This window comes from Dreissena polymorpha, chromosome 13, assembly GCF_020536995.1.
Source record: "Dreissena polymorpha isolate Duluth1 chromosome 13, UMN_Dpol_1.0, whole genome shotgun sequence".
Lineage (NCBI taxonomy): Eukaryota > Metazoa > Mollusca > Bivalvia > Myida > Dreissenidae > Dreissena > Dreissena polymorpha.
This window is the reverse complement of record NC_068367.1, coordinates 11,992,612-12,014,702: the sequence shown is the minus strand read 5'-3', so window position 1 is coordinate 12,014,702 and position 22,091 is coordinate 11,992,612. Positions and strand designations below refer to the sequence as shown.

The following is a 22,091-nucleotide window of genomic DNA, read 5'->3' as shown; positions in this document are numbered from 1 at the left end:
ACCGTTGAAGCGTTTCATACTTGTTCAAGTACACGTAGTTAAAGCGATACAGATGAAGTAGACAAACTTTTAGCCGAACGGACCCACAGATTGACTGAAAAAGCTTTTGACGAATACATTTACTTTGCTCAGAACGAAGCGCATAATATTATATATTTATACCACGACAAACTTTTACGTATAACTTATAGAGGATCTGACAATTTACTTGGCTAATAGACCCTGAAAAAAAACACAACTATAGTTGCGAATTTTGAAAGTATACTAATAGTTCGTTATTGTTTTTTGTTTCATCATACCAGGATACATTTGTTTTTTGTGTTTTTAATTTCTGTCCGCAGAGAACTCACATAGTAAATACTGCGAAATCAGTTTATTTCGTGTTCTTAAAATTTCATGGTTAAAAAGTGATTTTCGCGGAAAATTAATTTTGTGGATTTCTAAGTTTGGAAAATCGATGAAGAATTTTTGGCGGTCATGTGCCGATGTGTTTCTGTTAAATTCGATCAACCAACAATTTGAAAGAAAAACAAGATGTGTGTGTGTAAAAACACTATGTCCCCCCGTCCGATATTTTAACTTTGACCTTGAAGAATGACCTTGACTTCACCACTCAAAATGTGCAGCTCCATGAGATACAAATGCATGCCAAATATCAAGTTGCTATCTTCAATATTGCAAAAGTTATGGCAAATGTTAAAGTTTGACGAAAACAAACCAACAAACCAACAAACAAACCAACAAACAGACAGGGCAAAAACCACACGTCCCCCAGTATAGATTAAGATACATAAAAATGGCCCAAAAATAATAGTGAGTTCACACTATTCAGTTTTAGGTCAAACAGAACCGTCTGTTTCAGTTTAACACTTGTTCAACCACAATTTGTTTACTCTGTAAACCAAAGCAGCTAAGATTTAACTATCTTAAATAAATTGACCCAGGCTACTTTCGGATAGATAACATAATGACCTATATATATGCTACGCCCATCCACTGCCTGTGACTCAAGTCACGACATTTAGCAAGCGTTATCTTGTTCCTATGATAACAAGAACAATCCCGCGGTCGAGAAAGATGGGGCTAAACTAGTGCGATGTGTGATTTAGTGTCATTAACCAGGACCATGTGCTTCTATACAAGTGTTGACATATTGTTTAGGATTTGTTAAATTTATCTACGAAATTTTCTACCACGGTTTGTCTAATTGTTTTCTTATGTGTTCATCAATAATAAAGTGGTAATTTATTTTTAACGATTATAATATAGGTTGTTAAAACTGCATATGGGTATTGTGTTTTAATGTAGAATAAATAAACACAATGCCTCTGCTATTGATACATTTGTGGTTTTTTATACTTCTTGATTACTACGTATTTGAACGTATAAACACAATAAGTTTTCGTTTTATTTTACACGCCATATTGACGTTGCAAGGATCAACAACAATATCTTTCTTTAAATTAAATACATGTTTAATGTTTAAAAGATGGTAAAACTTTATATTGAATGCTTACAGTAACAAATACTCAAAATCAAAGAATATTTTACACAACATTTCGTAAATAAAGTTAACCCATTAAAAAGCAGTGTTCCTTATACCAATAGCCAAAATTTCAACGCTAGATGTTGTATGATAACATATTTTAAATACATACGAAATGCTCGTTTTTTTGTGTCAAAATATATTCCATTTTAATTTCCGATATCGATTCGTACGACACACGAACTTATACTTGGTACATGAGCATGTGATGAATATTTTTTGCCGCAAAAAAATACACACAAAGCATTTTGTATCTTATTAAATGTATCTTGAGAGTTAATGGGCTTTAAATGTAAATCAGTGTCAACAGTAGCAATACATGTATGGACCTTATATTGAATTTAACGCGATTAATGTGTGGTTACGTTGATTTGACTAAACTAGGAACCAGGTTATTGCTTGCACATAAACAAGTCTTTTTCATGATGCACACACAAAACTTACGGTTAATTTTTAATTTATTCACCAATCAGCTTTAAACGTCGATATTAAATACCTTACATAGTTTTGAAGTTGTTATTTTATAAGAGACACAACATTCAAATATTGGAAAGCAGAAATAGAAATAGAACTATCCATTTAATGTTCAAGCGATGGAACAATTCAATTAAATTTCAGCAATCCGTTGCATACATACCTTTTTGTGTGGACTATATAATAGGATGAACGATGATAAATACTGCTAATGTTTACTATTATAATTGCTAAAATATTTTTAAGCGTTCTAACAAAACAGTGGCGATTTAATGCACCTATGCAAAATGCAAATAATGTATTTATTAACGCGAGGAAAATTCTTATTCAGGGCGGATAGTTTTATAAAACAAGGCAATATAGATGATTTCGTAATTTATAATTTAATTATACGTGTTTGACGTGTTGAATAATTTGCAATTGTTTGACATAACTGTGTCTCCTAAGTTCGATTGATATTGTAATGCATGCCCATACATTAAAAAGAAGTTAGTTCTTTGTTTTTTTAATAAGATTCACTCTTAGTTGGACTGGTTTTGTGTTAATACAAATGTATCAGTATTAGTATGCATTTGAACAGATCTCTGGGGCAACCGCGGTTATTGAATATGCGTACAGTCTCTTCTGAACGAAAATCCATACTATTTGGAATTTCAGATAATCCTGCGCAGACTGATCATGATAATATAGGACGAGACCATACGCACATGCATTAAGCCCCGTTTTTTCATAGCACGACACGTATATTCGATAATTTAAAAATTTTGTTTCAGTACATGCTTTTGAAAGACAAAAAGGTTATTAGTTATAAGTAAATTTTCATTTTGACGCTAGAGCATTGATTCTTGGCTTAAGTAGTATTTTAATCGATTTACTCAATTACGGTAAGTAAAGTAATTACGCATTAGTTTTTTCTGTAATTTAAAACTATGTGTATTATGCACAAAGCAGGACAATGAAAACATAATTAATTGCTTTTATTAGAAGCAATCAAAATAAATTATTTTAAACCAATGTCTCTGGTGTTAAACTAGAATTTGTTTTTTAAAATATTCTGCGCTCTGTACCAAAGGTATCCGGACTGTAGTTATTTGATTTACGGTTAACTATTTTGAAGAGTTTTTTTTTTCGAAGTACTGGCATGACATTATAGATAGGATCAACGCTTTTTTCGTCTTTACAATAGTCATTGACAATGCGCTGCTACATGTATCTAGTCATCTGAAGTGTCTAAAGTACGACGGCATAATTCTACGCACGTAACAAAAAACTGTTAAGTGGGTTTGAAGTAAATAAGTTTTTACGTGTACCGCTTTCGCATATTCACGTTTTTAAACACTTACGCATCTTTTGGCACCCGTAGAATCGTTCAAATAATTGTAGCAATATATTACATTGGTATCTTCTTGATGTTTGTTTGTTGCGTGAGACAGTTATTAATTTACCATAATTATGATTAGATCTTTACTGAAAATAACGTCATTTTAACATTTCTATCATTATTTTTTGTGTGCTTTTTCAGAGACAAACAGCCATGGCGGTGTACAGTATTATGCACATTCAGAAGTGAAAAACCCAAACTCAAATGTTTCGTAGACAAGAAACAAGTACGAAGATATTGAACACCGCGTAGTATAAAACATATAACGCTTATAAAGGCCACATGACTTTACGCGCTGATGATTACCACTGTACGATAATGAGCAATAACCAATAGGCCAATGAAGAGGGATCTTGAAACATAATTACCGCTGGTTAATCAAACAAATATATAAGAAATATTAATTTCTGAAAGAAATACTACTGCCATCTTGGAGAACAGCAAAACTCATAACATGCAAATTTGAAATTGTTGAGAACAAAACGCATAACACGTGTATGATTAATGTATAACTCAATGCGTTTTCAAATTATGCGTTGTTGCTATCAAGTTAACGGCAATGTGTGCGAGTAACGGAATTACCAGAATATTTGGCACGTTTCATTGAAGATTTTCAAAAGTTCTTAACAGCAAGTAGTTTCGATATTTAAAATTTGCATGTGGGATTTGTTCTGCATGGTAAACCACTTTTTATATATTCATTTGGCAGTCACACTCGAAGTATTCCAAAGATAACTTGTAAAAGTTTTATCAGGTTTCCGTGGTGTTTCGTATATTTATGATATAAACTAAAATCAGGGCTAAAGGCTCTGTTCTGTTAACATAATGATTGTCTTAGATACCGTGACCCATTAAAACAAACAGATCAGATTGACAAATTTAGTGCAATTGAATGTGCGGAAACTTTTGGTGAAGTGGTGGTCATTTGAGAGAAAGAGTGCTTTACAAAGTTATCGCTCCATGTGTTAAATTTAATTGCATAGGAGTTTTGAAAAAGCATTAAAATGGATAAATAGATCGCCTTAAACAGAAAGAAATAAACCTTAACAATATTACTTGCTGAAAGTTTGGATTTTCCGATAAAAACCAACATTATTCGAGCACAGGTACGTACATTTTAAACTGTTTCACATGAACATGGTTAGCAGGAATTTATTGTCGAATTTAAGAGCAACAAGATTTATATAGATTGTGTCAGGGATTGTTGCAATGCTGACTGTAATATTTACTATCTCGTGGATAATAAAATACCATACGGAACAATGCCGTGATCTTTGATTTATGACGAATTTTTCTGTGTGGTACGTTGAAGGCTATGAAACACAATTTTGTCCGAACAAATTCAGATGTGAAGAAGGTGTATCATTGAAAGGCCACATACAAGCAAACAAGATCTGACGTTAAGATACGAAGCGGTGGAGTTGATTCTAGAATCTGAAATTTGGAACTTCTAATAATCTTCACAAGCGAAACACAGCTAGATTGGAAATGAAATGGAACATAAGGTAAGGATAAGCAGGAGCTTATATTTCGTTACCATACATACGTCTATTGTTTGTATGAATACAATAACAATAGGCAAGGCAAATAAACAACCAATCGTACATTGTCTTTTGAAACATAACTTGAGTTTGAGGCGGTGCTCCCACTTTAAGCAGGCAGGTCAACCCGGTCACCTATAGTTAGCTGGACCAACACGAGGTAAACAAATAATGGCTGCTGCCTACGTCGCAACTTTATTTATGCAAGTTTTAAAGAATATGAAACTAAATAAACATTTAAGGGACGGCAATTGTTGTCCGCTAGTCATTTATATAAGGAAAATTACACATTGAATACAAAGCTTAAGACAATATATGAAATTAGAAGGTACAGATAACTAATTATTCAAGCTTTGGTCACCGATCGGAACGGTAAAATCACAATATTGGGGACTAACCAGTGTTTTTGCAATTTTTCGCTAAGCCTTTTTTTCGCGCATTCAGTAATTGCGTATGTTACCTTTTCATGTTAATATAAATACGAAAAATAAATATAGTATTTGTTGCTTTTGTTATGATATCCCTTAAAAATGAATTATAAATGTGTATGATAGTGTATAATGTAACGTTAACACCGTAACGGAAAAATTCCTTTATGCAACGTAGGATTTCAATTAAGTGCACTTGAGATTTAAACTAACCCGTGAAGCGATATCACTGTTTGAAGGATTTCTCTTTATGGTAACTCATGAGTTGTTATCATTCTTCACCCAGTGGCAGTGGTTTTATTAGAGCGAAAAGAGATTAAATAGGCCAACGTTTTGTATATTTTTGTTTTATGGGAATCTTTTGCCTTAGGTTTTCTCCAAACAAGTAAACATTGTATTATTGTGAATTTTATTTATAATCTCCCAGACGATTTTGCATATTATTCATAGCTAAATACAGGTAAGGTCATTTAAATGTTATGAGAGTAGTATCAATAACAGTATAGCTATTTATGTTCGAATACTTGTGTAAAGAGTTTCAAACACAGTTGTTTTGTTATTTTAAACTAGCTTGTCTTTAATGTTAAAAATATAGTTCGTTAAAAAAGACAATGCTTTTAAAACTATGATGATAATTGTGTCGATCGTTGTTTTTTTTTACAAATTGATTTTATAAATGTCATCTCACGAACACATCACACGAAACCATTTTAAAGAAAATATCTCGTAAAACAAAATATCCGATATGTTGGCCTAAAGATTCATAAACGAGCGGTGTGTTTGAAGACAGTTGAAGGCGAATTATCACGTTGATATGTAAATGAAGTAAAGTTTAAATGACTGATTGACAATAATCCAATGTGTTAAGAAATCTGCATACATTTATTATTTCAGCACGGTATTTAGATTTATGGTCACATTAATGCAGATGGCTAAACAGACGCGTCCCATTAAACCGCTGTAATGGGTTCAAATATAGTTATAAATGCAAATCGTCTGCAAACAATTTTATAGTCGGGCGGAGCCACAGTTGGGTTTTGATTTATTTTATGGACTAATTAAACTTGAAAGAAGGAAAACTTTCAAAACCTTTGTCTGATATTAAATTCTGGTCGTCACTTTGCTATTTCTTGATATATATTAAGCCTTTATGGTAATAATAACTAATGTATGTCAACATTCGACAAATATTTGCCCAACGTTTTATAAGATCTATTATGTAAAATCCTCCTGCAAATGGGTGATGGTAAACGTTGCATTGTGTCTGTGTAGTTAAGATGGCGAGTAATTGTATTTTTTATTTAAAAAAGCGGCAAATATTCACATTGGAGAGTATTATGTCGTTTTATATATGAATTGTAACCTTCACTACTTTTACTACATTATTCCGTTATATTTAGGCACTGGTTGTTTGGAGAGTAACGACATGATAAAAAGTTTTTTAAGCAAATGTTGATCAGCATGTGGTAAAGTGTGGAGTTCGATGTTGATCAGCATGTGGTAAAGTGTGGAGTTCGAAAACACAAGTTTGTCATAAAAACTCGTGTCGTCTACATTGATAGTGTAAGCCGTTTAAATGCATCAATTGTTGTTTTTTTTTTCAATAAAAAACTGCACTAGTATTACACAAAAATCAGGGATAGCTGACTAACAACATTTATATCCTTTTATCTGTTTATTATACTACTAAATTTTGGTGGCATACATTTTTCTTGATATTTAGTTGAAGAGCTTTATTGTTATTTTTTTATAAGTAAAACACAATGAAATGCAATGCACGTATAACATATATAAAATAAATATAAGAAAGCGCATTTAACAAGAAGACAACATAATTAAGCATTAATTAACTGTACATAAGTATGATGATGTTAGCTCATAGTATCGGTTGTATCGGTAGCAAATGTTATGCAAAAAAACTGAGTGTAAGCAAAACCGGACATACTACATTTTTCGAAACGTGTTATTTAAATAAAATGAACCGCGTCATGCGAAAATGCTTCTAATGGCATATGCGTTCTGTTCGCTACCGAGACCATTGAAATCTTGCGTGAGTCTAGAGCCGACAGGATAGCTCCTAACAAGACTGCGCTTCTGCACAGGCTGTTCTGTAGCTACCCTGGCCGCATTCGGTGTAGGACCCATTTTCGCAATTAAGCAGCCAAACTTAAGAGTTAATAAAACAGCCGTCTGTTCGATCAATTATTAAAATGTATATGAACATGACCTACCTTGCAAGCCTACAATGACCGATGCTACAATAAAACAATATCTTAGACTACTAAAACTATGTCTAAAACAATTATTGCAATTTGAAATATAAACCTTCACGTTTCCTTTAACTTCTGTCATACATTTATATTTGAGGTTATATATCAACAGGGTTGTGCATGCACATAGTTCTGCGGATTGCATAGGCTAATTTGGGACGACACTTTACGCATTAAACCCCCTTTTCAAAGAGCGCGCCTCAAATATTTACATTATACCGATGGGACGTCCTGTTTGGCTTCACAATCTATATATAAAGCATCGGAATTTTGCAAACGTTTTTTTTTTCTATAGCATATTCGTACTTTAAGTGACCACTACTTATCTGGTTTAAGGGAGGGGTTAAAACAGATCAGACCAAATTCGAACGAAGGAGTTATTCAATGTATTATATACATAGCGCTGTTGTTTCCGACCACCAAACATAACGTATACGTCATGCATATACCAGAAACCGTATTTGCTATTACTATTCACTGTTTCCGTAACATTGAGGAAACTTGCACTAATATGTGAATAACTAAATACTAACATTTGGTCAAATCTTATCATCATGCTACTAAAAACATCGTTAACTTTACACATAATAAGTGGTTATTTGTTATGGTTTTAAATAATAATAAATTAATAAAGGAATTTTTTTTAAGGGCATATTGAGTAATTGAACTAGTATCGATGTTTGTATTACAATGCATCCACACTATCACAGTATTGTAATATTCCATATATATGATCCACAAATGTAAACGTTATGTTAATTTTTCAGATGGCTGCTGTTCGCAGGAGGCCTAGTGCTCATTTTGGTCACGACTGTACAGTTTATGCATATTTCCAAACAATTATCCCTCAACAAAAGGGACGCTTTAATTCACCAAAGAACGCACACCTGTCCCGACATACTCCCGCTTCTCGGCGGTGTGCGAATATTCTCTGACGAACGAGAAGTCCGCCATATTGCTTTTCTGAAAGTACATAAAGCGGCCAGTGGTACTGCTACATCTATATTTTTTCGGTTTGGGACTGAGCGTAAACTCAATTTTTTGCGACCAACATGGCTAAATATTGTAAGTTCCTCCGAAACAATCATAGACCGCCAGCTGAGAAATCCGCTCGACAAACCCTATGACATCACAACTAGTCATGTGATTTATAATCGGAAGGCTTTTGAAAGCTATTTGCATAATGATACCGTATATATTGGTATTATTCGAGAACCGTATTTACAGTTTAAGTCCAGTATGAACTATATGGCACCGAACTACGTGTACAATATTTCCAGCGAAGATCCCATTCAACTTTACCTCAAAGACCCGATGAAATATGAAGTGGCACCAAATCCGCGAAAGTCATGGATAAACAATCGACAAGCTGCCGAATTTGGCACTCCAGATGACGTCATTATGAAGCGGAATATAACTGCAATGTCCGACTACGTCAAGAAACTGAACAAAGAATTCCATCTAGTGATTATAGCAGAATACTTTGACGAATCTATTGTGTTAATGAAAAGGTTGTTGAATTGGAAAGTTTCGGATATTCTCTACCGATGGTTTCATACACGCGGATGGGACCGAAAATTAACGATCCCACGTGCACATGACCGTCGGTTATACCGGAAGTACGCTTTCGCTGATTACGCAATCTATGACTTTTTCTATCAGAAACTTTGGCGGCAAATCTCAAATGCTGGTGATGATTTCTTCGCAGAAGTTCTCTATTTCAAAGAAATTCGAGAAGAAATGGACGATTTCTGCAAAGTGTACCCTAATATCACGGACACCGTAACCTTACGAGCTAGTGAGTGGTCCCCGGAAATCCTCGTGGACAAGGAACTGTGCCGTAAAATATACTGGGAAGAAGAAGATTGGGTGAAATATATAAACTCGGACCAATACTCGTACAAGACAAGTTGACAAGTGATATAAGTTGATATTAATGAGTATATGAACTCTAAAATTCATATTTATACAGTTTATCATTTAATCAAATATTTCCATCACTATGTACGCTGTGTATACTGCTTTGTTAGTATATTACTATTATACTGTGAGTTAATTAGCAAAAATGCTTCAGTAATGTGCAAATTATGAGAACAACTTTAATGTTTTTCTCATGATGACTAAGCGTTGATTTTGCACCACGGTAAAATTAATGTGTAAAAAAATCTAAATTCAATGTCTTTTCAATACTTTATTTTAGCTCGATTGCATCTTAAGCCTTAGGTCTATCCTGGATAGAAACAGCACGCTGTGTCTTTAGGGAAGTTCTTTAGAAGACTCGTAGAGTTGAAATCGAACCCGGGACACAATACAAACTACAATGACCTAGAGCTATATTGATCAATCTCGTTTGCAAAAAAATAAACAATTATTTTTATTCCAACTGTAATTTTCGTATGAAACATTGTAAAGATAAATTGCAACACATTCTATGTTGTTGCGTTAAATGCATATGAAAGGGCACATAAACAATACATAAACAATGTCATATACTTGCGCGACATGACTACAATGTGCATAAATCGACACGTTAAAATTACACAATCATTTCAATGCTGTTCGAATGAAGTCTGGAAAACGCGAGATCCAAATAGAGTTACATTAATTAGATCGTCCTGGTGGTTCGATGCAAGCCATGGTCGGACCCAATCGAATTTCTGCGAGTTGGTTCGATGTGATATATGATTTAAATCAGTCAAAACTGCGCGGTGGTTCGATACGAGGTTAATGGCATGAAATAGAAAGTAGTGCCTATTCCTAAAGTGTTCCCTTTCTCTTCCTTTTCTCTTCGGTTTTAAAAGCGATTTAGCGATCGCACCCATGCTTTCATGATTATTTTCTGTTGACTATGTGTGTCAGCAAAATTTTGGTGCATTTCATTGGGGATTACGTTGAAGATGAATGTTTAGGGTGCGTTAATTAAAGTACGGGGCTTTTGTGGAAATTTTTATCCCGAAACTCCAACGATGCTTGCATATGGGCAATTTTAATTTCTTAGAAGTTGCGAAATCATAATTATTTTGTTGACTGCATTAATTGAAAGAGAACTTTATGTGAACGATGATACCGGTCGTGCAAAATTTGATATATAGGAAAGATCGTCGTGTTAACAAAAAGGAACATGTGGAACAATAAACATTTTATTAATTTAAAAAATTCATAGTTGACACCACGTAACTTCTACACTTGAACCTTTTTGTAAGCTGGTTCTAGAACTTGTCGAACTGAAACACGTAGGAACATACCACTGACCAACTCATTAGCCACAGGCTATTAAACTGTCTGTATCCTCCGTACATACCACTGACTAACTCATTAGCCACAGACAATTAAACTGTCTGTACCTTCCGTACACACCACTGACTAACTCATTAGCCACAGACTATTAAACTGTCTGTACCCTCCGTACATACTACTTACCAACTCATTAGCCCCAGGCTATTAAACTGTCTGTACCCTCCGTACATACCACTGACAAACTCATAAGAAACAGGCTATTAAACTGTCTGTACCTTCCACACATACCACTTACCAACTCATCAGCCCCAGGCTATTAAACTATCTGTACCCTCCTTACATACCACTTACCAACTCATTAGTCCCAGGCTATTAAACTGTCTGTACCCTACGTACATACAACTGACAAACTCATTAGCCACAGGCTATTAAACTGTCTGTACCCTCCATACATAACACTGACCAACGCATTAGCCACAGGCTATTAAACTGTCCGTACCCTCCATACATACCACTAACCAACTCATTAGCCACAAGTTATTAAACTGTCTGTACCTTCCGTACATACCACTTACCAACTCATTTGCCCCAGGCTATTTAACTGTCGTTACCCTCCGCACATACCACTGATCAACTCATTAGTCCCAGGCTATTAAACTGTCTGTTCTATCCGTATATATCACTGACAAACTTATTAGTCACAGGCCATTAAATGGTCTGTACTCTCCGTACATACCACTGACCAACTCATTAGCCACAGACTATTAAACTGTCTGTTCTATCCGTATATATCACTGACAAACTTATTAGTCACAGGCCATTAAATGGTCTGTACTCTCCGTACATACCACTGACCAACTCATTAGCCACAGGCTATTAAACTTTCTGTTCTATCCGTATATATCACTGACAAACTTATAAGTCACAGGCCATTAAATGGTCTGTACTCTCCGTACATACCACTGACCAACTCATTAGCAACAGGCTATTACACTGTCTGAACTATCCGTACATACAACTTACCAACTCATTAGCCACAGACTATTAAACTGTTTGTACTATCCGTAAATACCACTGACCAACTCATAAGCCAAAGACAATTAAACTGTCAGTACTATCCGTACATACCACTGACCAATTTATTAGCCACTGACTATTAAACTATCTGTACTATCCGAAAATACCACTGACCAACTCATTAGCCACAGGCTATTAAACTGTCTGTATCCTCCGTACATACCACTGACAAACTCATAAGCCACATGCTATTAAACTGTCTGTACCTTCCGTACATACCACTGACCAACTTTTTAGTTACAGGCTTTTAAACTGTCTGTACACTCCGTACATACCACTGACCAACTCATTAGCCCCAGGCTATAAAACTGTCTGTACCTTCCGTACATACCACTGACCAACTCATTAGTCACAGACTATTAAACTGTCTGTACCCTCCATACATACCACTGACCAACTCATTAGTCACAGGCTATTAAACTTTTTGTACCCTACGTATATACCACTGACCAACTCATAAGTCACAGGCTATTAAACTGTATGTACCCTCCGTGCATACCACTGACCAACTTATCAGCCACTGGCTATTAAACTGTCTGTACCTTCCGTACATACCACTGACCAACTCATTAGTCACAGACTATTTAACTCTCTGTACCCTCCATACATACCACTGACCAACTCATTAGTCACAGGCTATTAAACTGTCTTAACCCTCCGTACATACCACTGACCAACTCATTAGTCACAGGCTATTAAACTGTCTATACCCTCCGTGCATACCACTGACCAACTTTTTAGTTACAGGCTTTTAAACTGTCTGTACACTCCGTACATACCACTGACCAACTCATTAGCCCCAGGCTATTAAACTGTCTGTACCTTCCGTACATACCACTGACCAACTCATTAGTCACAGACTATTAAACTGTCTATACCCTCCGTGCATACCACTGACCAACTTATCAGCCACTGGCTATTAAACTGTATATACTCTCCGTACATACCACTGACCAACTTATTAGTCACAGGTCATTAAACTGTCTGTACTGTCAGTACATACCACTGACCAACTCATTAGCTACAGACTATTATACTGTCTGTACTCTCCGTACATACAACCGACTAACTCATTAGCCACAGACTATTAAACTGTCTGTACTATCCGTACATACCACTTACCAACTTATTAGCCACTGACTATTAACCTGTCTGTACTCTCCGTACATAACACTTACCAACTTATTAGCTACAGACTATTAAACTGTCTGTTCCCTCCGTACATACCACTGACAAAATCATAAGCCACAGGCTATTTAACTGTCTGTACTCTCCGCACATACCACTGACCAACTTATTAGCCACATGCTATTTAACTGGTTGTACTCTCCGTACATACCACTGACCAACTTATTAGCTACTGGCTATTTAACTGTTTGTACCCTCCGTTCATACCACTGACCAACTTATAAGCCACAGGCTATTTAACTGTCTGTACCCTCCGTACATACCACTGAACAACTCATTAGCCAGAGGCTATTCAACTGTCTGTACCCTCCGTACATACCACTTACCAACTCATTAGCTACAGGCTATTAAATTGTCTGTACCCTACGTACATACCATTGTCCAACTCATTAGTCACAGACTATTAAACTGTCTTTACCCTCCGTACATACTTCTGACCAACTCATTAGTCACAGACTATTAACTGTCTGTACCCTCCGTACATAGCATTGACCAACTCATTAGCCACAGGCTATTAAACTGTCTGTACCCTCAGCACATACCAATTACCAACTCATTAGCCAGAGGCTATCAAACTGTCTATACCGTCCGTACATACCACTTACCAACTAATTAGCTACAGGCTATTAAACTGTCTGTACCCTACGTATATACCACTGTCCAACCCTTTAGTCACAGACTATTAAACTGTCTTTACCCTCCGTTTATATCATTAACCATCTCATTAGCCACAGGAAATTAAACTGTCTGTACCCTCATCACATACCACTGACCAACTCATTAGCCAGAGGCTATTATACTGTCTGTACCGTCCGTACATACCACTTACCAATTCATTAGCTACAGGCTTTTTAATTGTCTGTACCCTACGTACATACCATTGTCCAACTCATTAGTCACAGACTATTAAACTGTCTTTGCCCTTCGTTCATACCACTGACCAACTATTTAGTCACAGACTATTAAACTGTCTGTACCCTATGTACATAGCATTGACCAACTAATAAGCCACAGGCTATTTAACTGTCTGTACCCTCCGTACATACCACTTACCAACTCATTAGCTACAGGCTATTAAACTGTCTGTACCCTATGTACATACCACTGTCCAACTCATTAGTCAAAGACTATTTAACTGTCTTTACCTTCCATACATACCACTGACCAACTCATAAGCCACAGGCTATTAAGACTGTCTTTGCCCTCCGTACATACCACTGACCAACTCATTAGCCACAGTCTATTAAACTGTCTGTACCCTCCGTACATACCACTTACAAACTCATTAGCCACAGGCTATAAAACTGTCATAACCCGCCATACATACCACTGACCAACTCATAAGTCACAGGCTTTTATACTGTCTGTACCCTCCATACATACTACTTACCAACTCATTAGCCACAGGCTATTGAACTGTGTTTACCCTCCATACATACAACTGACCAACTCATTAGTCACTGGCTATTAAACTGTCTGTACCCTCCATACATACCACTGACCAACTTAATAGCCACGGGCTATTAAACTGTCTGTACCCTCCAAACATACAACTGACCAACTCATTAGTTACAGGCTATTAAACTGTCTTCACCCTCCGTACATACCACTGACTAACTCATTAGTCACAGGCTATTAAACTGTCTTAACCCTCCATAAATACCACTGACCAACTCATTAGTAACAGGCTACCACTGACCAACTCATAAGTCACAGGATTTTATACTGTCTTTACCCTCCATACATACCACTTACAAACTCATTAGCCACAGGCTATTAAACTGTCTTTACCCTCCATGCATACCACTGATCAACTCATTTGTCACAGGCTATTTTACTTTCTTTACCCTCGATTCATACCACTGACCAACTCATTAGCCACAGGCTGTAAAACTGTCTTTACCCTCCATACATACCACTTACCAACTCATTAGCCACAGGCTATTAAACTGTCTTTACCCTCCATACATACCACTTACCAACTCATTAGCCATGGGCTGTTAAACTGTCTTTACCCTCCATACATACCACTTACCAACTCATTAGCCAGAGGCTGTTAAACTGTCTTTACCCTTCTTACATACCACTTACCAACTCATTAGCCACAGGCTGTTAAACTGTCTTTACCCTCCGTACATACCACTTACCTACTCATTAGCCACAGGCTGTTAAACTGTCTTTACCCTCCATACATACCACTTACCAGCTCATTAGCCACAGGCTATTAAACTGTCTTTACCCTCCATACATACCACTAACCAACTCATTAGCCACAGGCTGTTAAACTGTCTTTTCCCTCCATACATACCACTTACCAACTCATTAGCCACAGGCTATTAAACTGTCTTTACCCTCCATACATACCACTTACCAACTCATTAGCCACGGGCTATTAAACTGTCTTAACCCTCCATAAATACCACTGACCAACTCATTAGTAACAGGCTATTATACTGTCTGTGCCCTCCATACATACCACTTACCAACTCATTAGCCACAGGCTATTAAACTGTCTGTATCCTCCATACATACCACTTACAAACTCATTAGCCACAGGCTGTTAAACTGTCTTAACCCTCCATACATACCACTTACCAATTCATTAGCCACAGGCTATTAAACTGTCTGTACCCTCCATACATACCACTTACCAATTCATTAGCCACAGGCTATTAAACTGTCTGTACCCTCCATACATACCACTGACAAACTCATTAGTCACAGGCTATTAAACTGTCTGTACCCTCCATACATACCACTTACCAATTCATTAGCCACAGGCTATTAAACTGTCTTTACCCTCCATACATACCACTGACCATCTCATTTGTCACAGGCTATTAAAAAACTGTCTTTACCCTCCATACATACCACTTACCAACTCATTAGCCACAGTCTATTTAACTGTCTTTACACTCCATACATACCACTTACCAACTCATTAGTCACAGGCTATTATACTGTCTGTACTCTTCATACATACCACTGACCAACTCATTAGCCACAGGCTATTAAACTGTCGTAACCCTCCATACAAACCAATGACCAACGCATTAGCCACAGGCTATTAAAAAACTGTCTTTACCCTCCATACATACCACTTACCAACTCATTAGCCACAGGCTATTTAACTGTCTCTACCCTCCGTACATACCACTGACCAACTCATTAGTCACAGGCTATTAAACTGTCTGTACCCTCCATACATACCACTTACCAACTTATTAGCCACAGGCTATTAAACTGTCTGTACCCTCCATACATACCACTTACCAATTCATTAGCCCCAGACTATTAAACTGTCTCTACCCTCCATAAAAACCAATGACCAACGCATTAGCCACAGGCTATTAACTGTCTTAACCCTTCATACATACCACTTACCAACTCATTAGTCACAGGCTATTAAACTGTCTTAACCCTCCGTACATACCACTGACTAACTCATTAGTCACAGGCTATTAAACTGTCTGTAACCCTCCATACATACCACTGACCAACTAATTAGCCACAGGCTATTAAACTGTATGTACCCTCCATACATACCACTGATCAACTCATTAGCCACAGGCTATTAAACTGTCGTTACCCTCCATACAAACCACTTACTAACTCATTAGTCACAGGCTATTAAACTGTCGTTACCCTCCATACATACCACTGACCAACTCATTAGCCACAGGCTATTAAACTGTCGTTACACTCCATACAAACCACTGACCAACGCATTAGTCACAGGCTATTAAACTGTCTTTACCTTCCATACATACCACTGACCAACTCATTAGCCCCAGGCTATTAAACTGTCGTTACCCTCCATACATACCACTGACCAACTCATTAGCCACAGGCTATTAAACTGTCTGTACCCTCCATACATACCATTACCAACTCATTAGCCACAGGCTATTAAACTGTCGTTACCCTCCATACAAACCACTGACCAACTCATAAGTCACAGGCTTTTAGACTGTCTTTGCCTTCCGTACATAGCACTGACCAAAGCATTAGTCACAGGCTATTAGACTGTCTTTGCCTTCCGTACATAGCACTGACCAACTCATTAGTCACAGGCTATTAAACTGTCGTTACCCTCCATACATACCACTGACCAACTCATCAGCCACAGGCTATTAAACTGTCGTTACCCTCCATACAAACCACTGACCAACGCGTTAGTCACAGACTATTAAACTGTCTTTACCTTCCATACATACCACTGACCAACTCATTAGCCCCAGGCTATTAAACTGTCGGTCCCCTCCATACATACCACTGACCAACTCATTAGTCACAGGCTATATAACTATCTGTACCCTCCGTACATACCACTTACCAACTCATTAGCCACAGGCTATTAAACTGTCTTTACCATCCATGCATACCACTGACCAACTCATTAGTCACAGGCTATTAAACTGTCTGTACCCTCCATACATACCACTTACCAACTTATTAGCCACAGGCTATTAAACTGTCTGTACCCTCCATACATACCACTTACCAACTCATTAGCCACAGACTATTAAACTTTCTTTACCCTCCATACAAACCAATGACCAACGCATAAGCCACAGGCTATTAACTGTCTTTACCCTCCATACATACCACTTACCAACTCATTAGTCACACGCTATTAAACTGTCTTAACCCTCCGTACATACCACTGACTAACTCATTAGTCAAACGCTATTAAACTGTCTGTACCCTCCATACATACCACTTACTAACTCATTAGTCACAGGCTATTAAACTGTCCTTACCCTCCATACATACCACTTACTAACTCATTAGTCAAAGGCTATTTAACTGTCTCTACCCTCCATACATACCACTGACCAACTCATTAGTCACTGGCTATTAAACTGTCTTTACCCTCCATACATACCACTAACCAACTCATTAGCCACAGGCTGTTAAACTGTCTTTTCCCTCCATACATACCACTTACCAACTCATTAGCCACAGGCTATTAAACTGTCTTTACCCTCCATACATACCACTTACCAACTCATTAGCCACGGGCTATTAAACTGTCTTAACCCTCCATAATACCACTGACCAACTCATTAGTAACAGGCTATTGTACTGTCTGTGCCCTCCATACATACCACTTACCAACTCATTAGCCACAGGCTATTAAACTGTCTGTACCCTCCATACATACCACTTACAAACTCATTAGCCACAGGCTGTTAAACTGTCTTAACCCTCCATACATACCACTTACCAATTCATTAGCCACAGGCTATTAAACTGTCTGTACCCTCCATACATACCACTTACCAATTCATTAGCCACAGGCTATTAAACTGTCTGTACCCTCCATACATACCACTGACAAACTCATTAGTCACAGGCTATTAAACTGTCTGTACCCTCCATACATACCACTTACCAATTCATTAGCCACAGGCTATTAAACTGTCTTTACCCTCCATACATACCACTGACCATCTCATTTGTCACAGGCTATTAAAAAACTGTCTTTACCCTCCATACATACCACTTAACAACTCATTAGCCACAGTCTATTTAACTGTCTTTACCCTCCATACATACCACTTACCAACTCATTAGTCACAGGCTATTATACTGTCTGTACCCTTCATACATACCACTGACCAACTCATTAGCCACAGGCTATTAAACTGTCGTAACCCTCCATACAAACCAATGACCAACGCATTAGCCACAGGCTATTAAAAAACTGTCTTTACCCTCCATACATACCACTTACCAACTCATTAGCCACAGGCTATTTAACTGTCTCTACCCTCCGTACATACCACTGACCAACTCATTAGTCACAGGCTATTATACTGTCTGTACCCTCCATACATACCACTTAATAACTTATTAGCCACAGGCTATTAAACTGTCTGTACCCTCCATACATACCACTTACCAATTCATTAGCCCCAGACTATTAAACTGTCTCTACCCTCCATAAAAACCAATGACCAACGCATTAGCCACAGGCTATTAACTGTCTTAACCCTTCATGCATACCACTTACCAACTCATTAGTCACAGGCTATTAAACTGTCTTAATCCTCCGTACATACCACTGACTAACTCATTAGTCACAGGCTATTAAACTGTCTGTACCCTCCATACATACCACTGACCAACTAATTAGCCACAGGCTATTAAACTGTATGTACCCTCCATACATACCACTGACCAACTCATTAGCCACAGGCTATTAAACTGTCGTTACCCTCCATACAAACCACTTACTAACTCATTCGTCACAGGCTATTAAACTGTCGTTACCCTCCATACATACCACTGACGAACTCATTAGCCACAGGCTATTAAACTGTCGTTACACTCCATACAAACCACTGACCAACGCATTAGTCACAGGCTATTAAACTGTCTTTACCTTCCATACATACCACTGACCAACTCATTAGCCCCAGGCTATTAAACTGTCGTTACCCTCCATACATACCACTGACCAACTCATTATCCACAGGCTATTAAACTGTCTGTACCCTCCATACGTACCATTACCAACTCATTAGCCACAGGCTATTAAACTGTCGTTACCCTCCATACAAACCACTGACCAACTCATAAGTCACAGGCTTTTAGACTGTCTTTGCCTTCCGTACATAGCACTGACCAAAGCATTAGTCACAGGCTATTAGACTGTCTTTGCCTTCCGTACATAGCACTGACCAACTCATTAGTCACAGGCTATTAAACTGTCGTTACCCTCCATACATATCACTGACCAACTCATCAGCCACAGGCTATTAAACTGTCGTTACCCTCCATACAAACCACTGACCAACACATTAGTCACAGACTATTAAACTGTCTTTACCTTTCATACATACCACTGACCAACTCATTAGCCCCAGGCTATTAAACTGTCGGTCCCCTCCATACATACCACTGACCAACTCATTAGTCACAGGCTATTTAACTATCTGTACCCTCCGTACATACCACTTACCAACTCATTAGCCACAGGCTATTAAACTGTCTTTACCATCCATGCATACCACTGACCAACTCATTAGTCACAGGCTATTAAACTGTCTGTACCCTCCATACATACCACTTACCAACTTATTAGCCACAGGCTATTAAACTGTCTGTACCCTCCATACATACCACTTACCAACTTATTAGCCACAGACTATTAAACTTTCTTTACCCTCCATACAAACCAATGACCAACGCATTAGCCACAGGCTATTAACTGTCTTTACCCTCCATACATACCACTTACCAACTCATTAGTCACAGGCTATTAAACTGTCTTAACCCTCCGTACATACCACTGACTAACTCATTAGTCAAACGCTATTAAACTGTCTGTACCCTCCATACATACCACTTACTAACTCATTAGTCACAGGCTATTAAACTGTCCTTACCCTCCATACATACCACTTACTAACTCATTAGTCAAAGGCTATTTAACTGTCTCTACCCTCCATACATACCACTGACCAACTCATTAGTCACTGGCTATTAAACTGTCTTTACCCTCCATACATACCACTGACCAACTCATTAGCCACAGGCTATAAAACTGTATGTACCCTCCATACATACCACTGACCAACTCATTAGCCACAGGCCATTAAACTGTCGTTACCCTCCATACAAACCACTTACCAACTCATTAGTCACAGGCTATTTAACTGTCTTTACCCTCCATACATACCACTGACCTACTCATTAGCCACTGGCTATTAAACTGTCGTTACCCTCCATACAAACCACTTACTAACTCATTAGTCACAGGCTATTAAACTGTCGTTACCCTCCATACATACCACTGACCAACTCATTAGCCACAGGCTATTAAACTGTCGTTACCCTCCATACAAACCACTGACCAACTCATTAGTCACAGGCTATTAAACTGTCTTTACCTTCCATACATACCACTTACCAACTCATTAGTCACAGGCTATTAAACTGTATGTACCCTCCATACATACCACTGACCAACTTATTAGCCACAGGCTATTAAACTGTCGTTACCCTCCATACATACCACTGACCAACTCATTAGCCACAGGCTATTAAACTGTCTGTACCCTCCATACATACCACTTACCAACTCATTAGCCACAGGCTATTAAATTGTCGTTACCCTCCATTTATACCACTGACCAACTCATTAGCCACAGGCTATTAAACTGTCGTTACCCTCCATACAAACCACTGACCAAATCATTAGCCCCAGACTATTAAACTGTCGTTACCCTACGTATATACCACTTACCAACTCATTAGACAAAGGCTATTAAACTGTATGTACCCTCCATACATACCACTGACCAACTCATTAGCCACAGGCTATTAAACTGTCGTTACCCTCCATACATACCACTGACCAACTCATTAGACACAGGCTATTAAACTGTCTGTACCCTCCATACATACCACTTACCAACTCATTAGCCACAGGCTATTAAACTGTCGTTACCCTCCATTTATACCACTGACCAACTCATAAGTCACAGGCTATTAGACTGTCTTTACCCTCCGTACATAGCACTGACCAACTCAGTAGCCACAGGCTATTAAACTGTCTGTACCTTCCGTACATACCACTGACCAACTCATAAGTCACAGGCTATTAGACTGTCTTTGCCCTCCGTACATAGCACTGACCAACTCATTAACCACAGGCTATTAAACTCGCTGTACCCTCCGTACATACCACTGACCAACTCATTAGCCACAGGCTATTAAACTGTCTTTACCCTCCGCACATACCACTGACCAACTCATTAGTCACAGGCTATTAAACTGTCTTTTCCCTCCATACATACCACTTACCAATTCATTAGCCACAGGCTATTAAACTGTCTCTACCCTCCATACATACCACTGACCAACTCATTAGCCACAGGCTATTAAACTGTCTCTACCCTCCATACATACCATTTACCAATTCATTAGCCACAGGCT

The 22,091-nt window shown here is 37.8% G+C and overlaps 1 protein-coding gene across 2 annotated transcripts; it reads left to right on the top strand.

The window, feature by feature from the left end:
- The first annotated feature begins 1,021 nt into the window (after positions 1-1,021).
- LOC127856163 (galactosylceramide sulfotransferase-like) lies at positions 1,022-9,816 on the top strand. Of its 2 annotated transcripts, XM_052392193.1 has the most exons (4): positions 1,022-1,197; positions 3,543-4,507; positions 4,748-4,906; positions 8,408-9,816. In XM_052392193.1, the coding sequence occupies exons 3-4, from the start codon at positions 4,890-4,892 to the stop codon at positions 9,552-9,554; spliced, it is 1,164 nt and encodes a 387-aa protein (XP_052248153.1). In that variant the 5' UTR covers positions 1,022-1,197; positions 3,543-4,507; positions 4,748-4,889; the 3' UTR covers positions 9,555-9,816. The 2 variants fall into 2 exon arrangements, with proteins under 2 accessions (XP_052248153.1, XP_052248152.1); XM_052392192.1 differs by having other exon boundaries at positions 3,543-4,906.
- Positions 9,817-22,091: the final 12,275 nt, after the last annotated feature.